Here is a 12,021-nt window from a genome sequence, read left to right on the forward strand (position 1 = left end):
GTAATTCAAAATTCTCTCTCAGTGGGTTTTTAGGTTTTGAGACTGTGTGGATTGGGTAAAAATGACAGACGTTTTCAAAGCAGCCCATATAATCATATTATGAGCTGCAGGCTACTTTGCATGCAACTAACAATTATGTTGTTATCAGTTTGCACTCTTATCATTTTCTTAGTTAATCAGTTTCTCCACAAAATGTCAAAGACTTGTAAAAATGCCCAGGGTGACAGCTTTTAATTACTTACGTTTATAACTGACTATCAAAAACGGGGAGGTATGTTGTTTCAATAATATACATCAAACATTAGACTAACCAATCTTCACATTTAAGGCGATTAAATATTCCTTTGGCCACTCGAAGCACCATTAAGATGCTTTAGGCATTTACCAGATGTCACTATAACCTCTTTTTTTTCCCCCACTGTGTGACAGTGGACAGAAAAACAGATTAGGTTGCTCCTGTCTACTACTGTGCATTAAAGACATGCTGAGAGTGGCCGTAAAGGTGAACCACAGGGGACACTGCTGCATCTTCAATTCTCCTGTGGCATGTGCACTCATACCTGTCTCTTCTTTGGGCCCCGAGGTCCAGGGAATGACAGACAGTATCCTGTATGACCTTTCATTGCTTGTCTTGATAACGCTACATACAAGTGTGTGTATGTGAGTGTGTGTGTGTGTGTGTGTGTCTATGGTAGTGGCACAGAAGGACACAAATGGGAAGCGTTTCCTGCTTTTTCTTGACCAGGAGTGTTGGGTTCTCCATGGCATCCGCCTTTCTCCACTTATGCATTATAAAATGTCACACACACAGACACACACAAAATCAATAGAGAAACAAGCGCGGTACACAAATCTGCAAAACGGGCATGCATAAACACATGCACGTACACCAACTCACGAGGGAGGACAGTGAAGAAGAATACACACAGAATACACAAATACGCACATCCACACACAGGCAGGCACATTCCCTCTGACAGGCCTCAGTGCTGGTCCCGGGGTTGCATTCTGAGCAGGTGAAGCAAGCTTTAGCTCCCTATTGAACGGGGGATTTAGCTGAAGGCTCACAGGCCCACAGTCATTACAGCAGTTTTTCACCACTCGGCACCCTCAATTAACCACGGCGGAGGTGAGCATCAGGCGTTCTCCAGCAGACATCAGATGCTGCCATGAAAGAGATTCCCCTTACAGTGTAACTGATTACTGCAACAGTGCAAGTGTGTTCACTCTAGGTAGCAGCTTTTGTTTAACTTTGAGAGTGTTTTTGTGCCGAGTCTATTCAGGGATTTATTTATTTTTAATGGTTTTGCTTTTGTGAATTTAAAATTTTGGGGGGCAATTGGCTACATAAAAAAAGTAATCTGAATACATGGAGGCATCATTGTCACATTTGAAATACTAAATAAATTGTTATAAACAGCTAAAACAGCAGTGCGTACAGTGCAGGTGTGACTATATCAGAAGTCATTCATATCGCTTGAATGTCTGCAGAAATCAGTGAGTTTCATTTGGGGGGGATGATGGCAGCAGGTATTAAATACAAACTGTGTGCTTGTGTGTAGCAGCAAAACTAATTGTTTAGTGGAGGATGAGAAGAAGGCACTGTGAGCTGGTAACACACTGCTTTCAGTGTGTGTTTGTCTGAGAGCGAGAGAGAGAGATGGAGTGAATGTTTGTCAGTCATCATTACCTTGACCTTGATTTCCCCAAGCCTGTGTACAATCTTTGTGTGTGTGTTTGTGTCAGGAGAGAAGAGCAAGACAGTGGAGCTGGAGGATGTGAAGTTTCATCAGTGTGTCCGTCTGTCACGCTTTGAGAACGACCGCACCATCTCTTTCATCCCCCCTGATGGCGAGAGCGAGCTCATGTCCTACCGCCTCAACACTACAGTGAGGACACATAAACATGTTTTTTTTGGGGGGGGGGTTATCAAAAGAGCACATTCTTTTCACATTAGGTCAAATGACATGACAACCCAAAAAGTGTCTTTATTTTATTGTTTTTATACTCTTTGATGTTCATTTTTGCTGTATTAAGCTATCTACTTATAGTGAATCTTGCTGTTCATAACTGATCTTCACGGTCATAGTTAATTGGTTAAAGTTGTTAACATCCAACCTTCGTACACTTTAAAAGACTCAATTTTAAAAACAGCATTACCCAGCTCTTTTTGGTCAATTGCAATAAAGACGTAAAACTTTCACTCCTTTAGTGTACTTGCATGGACATTACTGTATCTGAGTCGCTGACTGTATTTATAAAAATTAGATGTAGCCTCCACAATGTTACCCAGTGGGGTTGAAGCCTTAAGCCTTGTTGGAGTGACCTTTTTTTTAGCTTTGTTAGCAAGGTGCACCCATAAGACAGTATTGGTGTATTACATATACACAGATAAATAGTGATTATTGGTAAAGAAATATCAAACCACAAACTTTATGTCAGTACAAGTAGCAGCACATCAGGCCATATTATATGACATTTAACTTTGATTAAGATGCTCTAAAAAGGACCAAGAATAAAAAAACAAAACTCAAACTAGCTGATGTCATGCCTAGCAAGTGGCTAGGGGCACCTCTGTTGTCACTCACCTTTCACTCAAAATGTTTAAGTACTTCTGTTGGTCTTCAGCAGCTCAGCCAATAGTTTCTGCACAAACAAATACTGTTAGGAAACCTGGATAAAATAATTATTCCAGTTACTACAAGATAGCATGATGAGACTTTAAAACCAAGATAAACACTCCCCTGGATCTGTGAAAACCAGGATAAAATGATTGGATGTGTGAATGTTATTTACAGCCTTCTACAAGCACAGCCTCAGCACTGTTTGTCTTGTTATGATGTGTGCAGCGATGCACTCGATTGTGCGCTCGGTGCATTTCTGACCTTGTGTCCACTCTCTGAATCCCTCGCCGACCTTTGGATCTCTGACAGGTGAAGCCTCTTATATGGATTGAGAGTGTGATTGAGAAGTTCTCTCACAGCCGCGTGGAGATCAAGGTTAAGGTAACGATGAATGACACACAAATCTATGAATGCACACACATAGAGTAAAATGCACCATATGCTTATCTGGGTTTAAAGTGCATTAGTGCCTTCACTAAAGCTGATCTATAATTTATGACACATTCAATGGATTGCTGTTTGCCATCTGTTTGTTCGCAGTGTGGTGATGCAAAGTAACAACACTGTTGCGTATTTGCAAGGTCTTATTTGAATTTGGATGTGCATGTGCTTTTTGTTATAAAGATCTTTAATGACGCTTGAACTCTGTTCTCTGACACCATCTGCAGGCTAAAAGTCAGTTTAAGAGCCGCTCCACTGCCAACAACGTGTCCATTCTGGTGCCGGTGCCCAGTGATGCTGACTCACCCAAGTTCAAGACCAGCACAGGCAGCGCCAAGTGGGTGCCTGAGAAGAATGTGGTGCAGTGGAACATCAAATCTTTCCCTGTTAGTGTGGCCTGTAAACAAAATATATCATGTTGTCATTACTGATATTTTCTCACAGACACTCACAGGCATAGTGCTTCTCAACAAGCAGCAATAAATAATAGATTAAATCAAATAGACTGAAAACGACAGACATTCTTTAGCTGTTTCGGAAAAGTGTTTTCCATTTATTCTTGGGTGAAAGAGCATAACTGCCGAAAATCGACCTGTTCTGAAATATAAAATTAGCCAAGTGCGCACATCCAAAATGATTCTACTTATCATTAGATTTAAATGATAAGGATCTTTAAGATACTATTTAAATTATAATATGTATTTTAATTTTACTCACGTTTCTTTATAATGCTAAAGCAGGGGATTTGTAGCTTGAGATACATTGTTGCTTTTTGCCTTATCTTAGTCTGTAACAACTTCTTCATTACACCAGTTTTTAAAAATGCTGTTTGTATCATCAGCTAATATAATCAGTTGTTTAAAAAAAGGATATTAATTATATTTAGCTCAGCCAAGGAGGTTGTTTTGGGTAGCATGTGTGCAAGTGTGTACAAGAGCTCAAAAAGTTTTGAATAAATTCAAATTTAACTTGGTAGGGGCGTAGAGTGGGGTCATGTTAACAGTCCATTAAAATTTGGCTCACATCCATCGAGGTGTTTAAGGTCAACTTCATGATTTATTCGTTGAAAATTAACAAAAAGCTTTAAAACTTAGAAACCACGACTCTTACAAGTGTGGTGTGTATTGTCAACATAAAGAAAGAACCGAGGATTTAAAATATCATGTTACGTTTGACCTCTGACCTCTCCTTCAAAGTCAAAGTGATAATAATGCTACATAGAGTGATTTAAAACTATATTTCTTCCTGCCATTGTTGCTACTGACAACATATAGGCAGATAAGGGATGATACATGTGGATTCTAAATATAATGTTACTTTGTACCTGTGCAGCTTTTTCAAGGTCAAATAAGCTGAAACTTAATAAAATGTCTTTTATCTTTAAAACTATGTTTGTATTGGCCACATTTAGAGCATGACATAATACGTTATAAGTTATTCATGTCCACTTATTTACAAATCTGTACCTATTATTCATTACCTACTTCTACATAATGTTTATATACAAAATCCAATATTAGTCCCTTAAAAGTAAATACTGCCCAGCGAGTGAGCTGCCTTGACCGAGGTTTGCGTTCTGAGAGTGCTTCCTGTTTATACTATAATTCATATACTCTGATCTATGTTAGACACGTGTGTCCATTTTTCAAAACGTACAGCAGATGGCGCAAATTCTGCTTTTGCTTTAAATGTAGTGGCTCAGGACCAACTATGGATCCACTATATATATATGGAGGTTTTTAAGCTCCCCTTTTCCCAAGTGATGCTTTGAAAGCAGAGCAGCAGCAGCTTGATGCACTTCTACATAATCCTGAAACAGAATATCTGTCAAAAATGAAGATGTGTTGTGACAAATATTAGACAGCAGCCATTTATCACTTTATCGCCAACCTCCCCGCATACAAAACCAGACACAATCACATCTTATCTCCCTATTTTCCACTTTGTTTTCAGTTTGTGTCAGTTTCTGCTCTGTAGGCTCCTCAAAGGAAAATTTAACTGGCTTGAAGCTGAGGTTCTTGTATCTGTCAAGTCTTGATATCCCCTTTTGTAATTCATTACACATCTAATATGTCAGGGAGGGTTAGCAATTGCAGCTGTAAAGTATAGTTGACTAACTTGCGTGTGACTGTGCAGATGATTTTTCCATCACTCGGAACCTTTGTACCCTGTAAAATGACGTATTCTCTCCAATCTCGAGGTTTAGATTGAGGAAACAAACAGAAAGCGGTTATAGAGAGCGCTCATCCATGGTCAACCAGCTGTAAGCTCCACCCAGCTACGTCTGACTCTGTTTTTATAAACACCAGAAATGTTTATGCAGCATTTATAAGTCAATTTGCCTTCAGCTATTTTATAGGCATGAATATATGTATCTTTGACATATTTATCATTTATTGGATATTTCTTATCAGCCTTAAGCGAGGGCAGAGCTGATAAGGTTTCCCATAGCAACCGTATAATGACAAGAAAAAATGTTTCTTATTCAGTTCAACAATGAGGTTTTTTTGTTTGCAGTTATTTCGGTTTGTCGGTTTATTAAAGTTTAGAAACGACATTACCAAATGATTATTATGCTTAATCAGCTTCTTCCTGTGACAGATGGGTTGCTGCATGAATGCACAATTTTCCGCCACAGTTAGAATAGTTATTTTAAAGCAGAGTGTTTCTGTGTTTGGGCTTCTGCCTGAGCTCTTCTCTTCGGTTCGATGTGGGCAGGGTTCAGGCAGACAAAGGTGATGTCACATACAACAGCGTTTCTAAATTGTAATGACACTTGTGTTGTTTTTTTTCCTTTGTTGCCAGGCTACTTGGACAGAAAAAAAGAAATTCACTTGCACAGTACTAGTGAAGCAGAATAGATTAGTTTTTGTTTTTTCTTTTTCTTTTTTTGTTAACAAATGAGCAAGAATGCTCCAGTTGTTGCTTCATCACTCTAAAATCAATCCATCCAACCGTTAGCTTGAGCTCCTTATTATTTAAAAAGGTCCTCGGGTGGCTGGAGCTGGAACCAATCCTAGTCGACTTTGGGTGTAACAGGAACACCCAGGTTAAAGTCAACAGTAAATATATTATATTATGTGGTTTATATTATAAACCAAGTGAATAGGAGGCTTCAAGAAAGTCAAACCAGAGAACAAACTTGCATGTGTTTAATATAGTATATAGATGCTAAATCCTAAAAAAAAAAACCTATATCTGGTTCACCTTGCTATGATAAGGTAGTTGCCTCGTGTGGCTGTGTATTAACTGGAATGGGACGCCTCCTTGAGACATGAGCTTTATAAATGGCATCATCCTAAATTTAAGAGTTTACCTAACAGACCCAATAACAACTCTGTGGCCTTTTCTCTTTTCTGTTCGGGTGTCTAGGGGGGTAAGGAGTACGTGATGCGAGCACACTTTGGGCTGCCCAGCGTGGAGAGCGACGAGCTCGAGGCAAAGAGACCAATCACAGTTAATTTTGAGATACCCTATTTCACTGTGTCTGGGATTCAGGTAGGAGATGACAATGCACCGTTTGCCTTCACTGCCTCCTTGTACAGCTGCATCCTGTAAAGTAAAGATTATTACTGGACTAAATGGATAACTTATTAAGTCATCTTTTAAGTTCATGGCAACGATCTCCTTACACACTTTGTCTCAGTTCACTCCTTGTTGAATTTAAACCATAGAGCAAAACTACCTTCACATTCCAATGGCAAATGTCTTTGATATTTAGGTCATTTATAAATGAGCTCTACCTGACTACATTAGAGTTCACATGTTTCAATTTTACCTTCTCTCTTTTGTTACAACCCATTAAAAATGAGACATTTTTTAGTTCTTCAGAATGTCTTTTATTTCTTCAGTTAGTGAGGGGAAAAAACAATCAAAATGTGGAGATCTGTGGTTTTTGCTAGATAGAAGGCGTTTATATCTGCTGTAAACTGACAGAAACCTACCTGAGCGCACAGTCTGTTTATAGTAAATTGTAATGTCAAACCACTAAAGAAAATGAGGGTTCATAATGTGTTTGAATGAGTGAAATAACTGTAGTTAAAATGTCAATGTTCCCCCAGGTGCGCTACCTAAAGATCATAGAGAAGAGTGGTTACCAGGCGTTGCCATGGGTGCGCTACATCACGCAAAGTGGAGGTGAGAAAAAAACGCAGGGAAATGGAACTCATTACAACTCACCCTTAAAAAAACCAAACACAAACACTGCAGATTGGCCACTTAGGACTGTGGTTTGGTTTTTTTAACATGGATATGCTGCTGCTCTGATTTGGCAGCACGGTTGATGAAGTTTAAGAGAATTTTACAAATACTTTTTGAAGGATGAAACTGCCGATCTTTCATGTATGACAGAGCTGCAAATGCCTGCATCTGTGGTTTAAAAGCCCTTGGATTTAAAATAGTATTTCTCTCATTAAGTAATAATCTTCTCAGGTCAAAGTAGTCATCATATCGAGAATCATTTTTGTTTTTATGAAATTGTTCTCAAAAGTCTAGGCAATCAGGGAAGCAGGAATAATTATTCTAATTTAAAACACATTCACAATTTTCAAAAATACTCATTTTTAGCTTTGTCCAAATAATAGCAATAAGATAGTTGGGGATAGCAGACCTGTGACAACATGGACCTCAGGTGGTTAAGGTTTAAGATAAAGATAACTGAAATGCGTTTTTTTAAGGTCATTATAAGTTTGAGACAAAAAGAAAAAACACAGTTTGCTTCATCAGGACTGTGTGTCTCATCTCATCCACAGATTAGCTAATTTGAAAAAACCATCACATAAAACATGACAATTAACATCAAGTGTCCAAAGACTAAACGGTTCATGTTTTTGAGCTTTTTTTGGATTCCAAGTTGGTGTTCCTAGAAAGACAGAGGAGTAAAGTCCCAAGAGAGATCAGAGTCACAATCGGTCTTCCTGCATCAGTATTCAGTGTGTGCCCCTCGAATGAACCCAGCTGGATAGCATCTATCATATCTATTACCTGGCTCTATCACCACGAGCCATGTCATCAGGGGCTTAGAGTGACAAAATGCAGGTTGCCAAGGATAGAAACCTTCTGGCTTCTTCGAGGCTTAGGTAGCGTGTTTAATGTCCAACTTTGAACAGAAACAGCCGAATTTCTGCAGCAACGTTAGCACCTGGGATCTTGAGATTCAGTTGCTGCCCTGGGAATGAACCCACATCTGTCAACTGCTGACAACAAGGGCGACAAGGACCAAGAAGTGTTTGTCAGCTTTGAGCTTGTTTCATCCCATTAACCTGAGATGTTACCTGCAAAGCATGTTGAAATAAAAAGCAGCATCTTCGCCCCAAAAACACACTTGTCATTTGAACAGGTCAGTTTAAAGCTGCAGTTTATTGATGAGACTGCAGCAAAGTCCTCCACACAGGCTCACGGGTTTCAGTGGGGACGCAAATGATAATGATATGGAGATGGGAGCCCAGTACCTCTGCTGGACAACCGCCAGAAATCTTCAAGTTTCATACCTGCTATCTGCCCCAGGAATGAACCTGACTGCATTACATCAATCATATCCATTACCTGGCTTTGTCAGGGATGAGTCAGGGGATGCAGAGGTTGAATGATACCACAGGGTGCCAGGAGGCTCCCAGGGTGGCAACTTGGCAAATGCCAAGGTTACGATCACCTTGCTGTAACATCAGCAGAGAAGCAAAGGAGAGAAAGCGAGAGGGATCGAAAGGAGAAAAGATGAGAACAAGTTAGAGAGGGAAGAGGGATGAAGTTTGGGTGACTTGGAGAGATGGCTATTCCCTTTCTCTTACTGTTAACATCAGCAGCACAGAGGGAGACGGGCGCGATCACATTTCACTCGACACTACAGGCAGACACTCTCACACTGATTATATAATACCCTGATGCTGTGTACTGTAGCTAGTGGCTCATTAATGATTGATGAACAGGCATTTGCTTGTACTGTACAGCAGTAAAGTCAAAGTGATGACCACTAATATCTGACTGATCAGGTGATGATGCACATTAGCTGGATGTTTAACATGACACATCACTGATCCAGGTTTTCACTTTAGCTCTTAATGGAGATGCGGTTCTTGATATCATAAAGGACTGCTTTATTTCAGTGGAACCACATCTGCCTCCGCCTCACCCTCTGTCTAGCATCTTCCTCTGTCACACCAACCCTCTGCATGTCCTCCTTCACTACATCCATAGAGAATCTTCTCTGTGGTCTTCCTCTTCCTCCTTCAGGGCAGCTCCATCTTCAACATCCTTTACCCAATATATCCCTCTTCCCTCCTCAGGTCCTGCCTGTCTTACTTTCTCCACTCTTACTTTGTAAATGAACCATCTACTTTTAGTTAAGCAGATATTTAATCCCCCTTTTTTCTTGCTCCTATTACCAACATATCTGTGCTCACCCTGACCCCTGGAAACACCCTAAACTCACCTCTTTCACTGAGTTGTTGATATTTAACTCACCGTCTTTTAAGTATTATGTGCCATACTCTGGGAAACTATTCAAAGGCTGTGTTGTCAGGATTTTTTTTTGTTGTTGTTTTTAATTAATATATATATGAGCATGGTTCAGTTAACACACACTCTGTATTCTATGCCACTGATATTTACCTTAAGTTGAAGTTCAAAAGAGTCAAAACAAAAGCGCATAACATATGCAAATGGGATGTTCGCATACTTCTGCTTCATCTTTTTTGTGACACCTCCGGGGGCGCACACGTGCATCGTAATTATTCTGTACACCTTGTTTTGAGATTTAATGGCGCCATTATAAAGTGGTAGTGATGTGCAGGAGCGCTGAGGGGAAGTAAGCGGCACGTTAATGCTCTGCTGTTACGTCTCTTGGCAGATTACCAGCTCCGGACGAACTAAAGGGCACAGACGCTGCTAGACGAATGGATATTTTCTTTCTCTGTCTGTCTTCGTCTCGCCTCCATTTCTCCAGATTCCTCTCTGCAGCGGACAGCAGAGGACAATTGCAGGAGGACAATTTTTTTTTCCTTCCCCTTACACTGAATGGCAACAGGACATCATCCCTTCCTCTAAAACTAACTTGACTCAGATGGGAAAGTGTGGTGCAACACCTCTGACCTGTAATTTCTATTTCAGATTCCTCCAGTCTTCAGTAAAGCGTAAATAATAAACTGAGCTTCACTCTAAATGAACATGGAGGGCTCATTTAGAGTGAAGTTTCTGGACTCTTAACATTTTTTTTCTAGTTTTCTTAAGAAAGGGAAAAAACATGTTATTGTAGTATTCGAAACATGGTCAATTTGGGCTGCTCAGCTTGTCCAGTGGCTTTCTGCTGTGTACTATGTAATCTGACTGATTATGTAGTCCCAGTGTACAGCAGCTGTGATTGTTTATCACCACTTGTTATTTCTCTAAGGGCCATAATGTTGCAGACTGGTGATTTTTTTTTCTATATTGAAAAATGCCATGTACTCAAGTTACATGTGGTTCCAGGCAGGATCTTAGCTTCGACACAAAACCAGTCAGCATCTTTAACATTCATCTTTCTGAATCACTCCTATGACCCGTCCTTTATATTCAGTGGTTGATTTTTGTCCTCTCGGAGCATGTTTTTTTCTAGAACCTCTGTGTGGCACGTTCGTTGCCTCAAAAAATGCCTGCGTCTCATCAGCCCTAGCACTGTGAACTTAATCCCCCAGTGCACTGAAATTAACACCAGCAACGAGATCAATGATTAATAAGGCACAATATTGTCAGAGGCATCGGCAGTGTAACGCAACACCGTCGACACACTCTCATGGGGCCTGTAACCTTGTCCTTGTGCTCAAAATCAGCTTCCAGCTCTGAGCACAAACTGAAGGAATGAAAAAGGTGGAGGGGTGTTTTGGGGTTTCTTTTTTTTTATCCTTATATCTGTTGTTTATACTGTAATCACTAATCAGTGCAGAATGTGAGAATATTGACAAAATGGTGAAGAATATTTTCCCCCCCAGGATTCTTCTCGACTCCCTCTACTGTGCACGCTTTTCACCACATCAGTTCAGCTGCATTGCTAACAACACAGAAGAGTCCCGAGTCATTTTTACCATGTTTGCTGTTAAAACAAAAACATACTATTACAATCAGTCCTTTTTTTTTCATGTGGAGACCTTTTTGAGACCCCAGTGACGATTTTAATAGATCTGTGTTATGTGTTTTGATTAATTTATCAAGGACAATTTGTCCATAGGAAACAAAGGGATATATTTGGAAATAAAAAATTTTGTATCTTGTTATGGGATATCAGTGTTTTGTTTGTTTGGTTGTAATTTTTGCACATAGTTCCTTACTACATTGGTCAAGCAAATTTTAATATTTGTGGGTAAAATAATGTTTGCCAGCTCTGAAATGTAGATCAACAATCTGTCACATTAGTGAACAGATCTCAGATTAGTGCTCCATTAATATTCTGAGTTAACGGCATAAAGCTGCTACATTAAGGTGCAATTCTTTTAAATGATTAGTCTGACATTTTGTGAAATATGCTAATAAATTCTTGCGGGACGATAGATGAGGTAATTGATGCCATTCTCATGTCAGTTTGCTACACGGACCAAAAAAATTAAAGTAGCATTTTGAATATACATGAGATTTCAGTAGGAAAAAAACATGCTGGATATCTATACTGATATGGACTGGGTACTGTTTCAAATGATGCAACATTGTTTGATGGAAATGACAATAATCGGCCTACAGAGGGCTAAATTCAAAGACACCCTGAAAATCAAAGTGAAAAAATTATACGGTAGGCTAGTCCATTTTTCCAAAATTTAATTTCAGCAACTCATAACGACACTCATGAGGTCCCTTTGTAGAGCTCTGACAATACCAGAGCATGCCCCTAATGAGATGATGGTTGGTGCCCTGGGAGCTATCTTCCCAGGTCTAGACTGGGGCACCACTGAGCTCCTGGACAGTCTGGGATGCAACCTGGTGGCACTGGATGGAT

At 39.8% G+C, this 12,021-nt stretch overlaps 1 protein-coding gene across 1 annotated transcript in view; it reads left to right on the top strand.

Moving 5' to 3' along the window:
- Nucleotides 1–11,308, top strand: part of ap1m3 (adaptor related protein complex 1 subunit mu 3) — a 32,971-nt gene extending 21,663 nt beyond the window's left edge. The window contains exons 7-12 of the mRNA XM_063460375.1: nt 1,747–1,889; nt 2,934–3,005; nt 3,293–3,451; nt 6,438–6,563; nt 7,127–7,202; nt 9,910–11,308. Of these exons, the coding sequence (XP_063316445.1) occupies nt 1,747–1,889; nt 2,934–3,005; nt 3,293–3,451; nt 6,438–6,563; nt 7,127–7,202; nt 9,910–9,932 (599 nt within the window). The 3' untranslated portion in view covers nt 9,933–11,308. The remainder of the gene's footprint in view (nt 1–1,746; nt 1,890–2,933; nt 3,006–3,292; nt 3,452–6,437; nt 6,564–7,126; nt 7,203–9,909) is intronic.
- Nucleotides 11,309–12,021: the final 713 nt, after the last annotated feature.

This window comes from Pelmatolapia mariae, linkage group LG17, assembly GCF_036321145.2.
Source record: "Pelmatolapia mariae isolate MD_Pm_ZW linkage group LG17, Pm_UMD_F_2, whole genome shotgun sequence".
Lineage (NCBI taxonomy): Eukaryota > Metazoa > Chordata > Actinopteri > Cichliformes > Cichlidae > Pelmatolapia > Pelmatolapia mariae.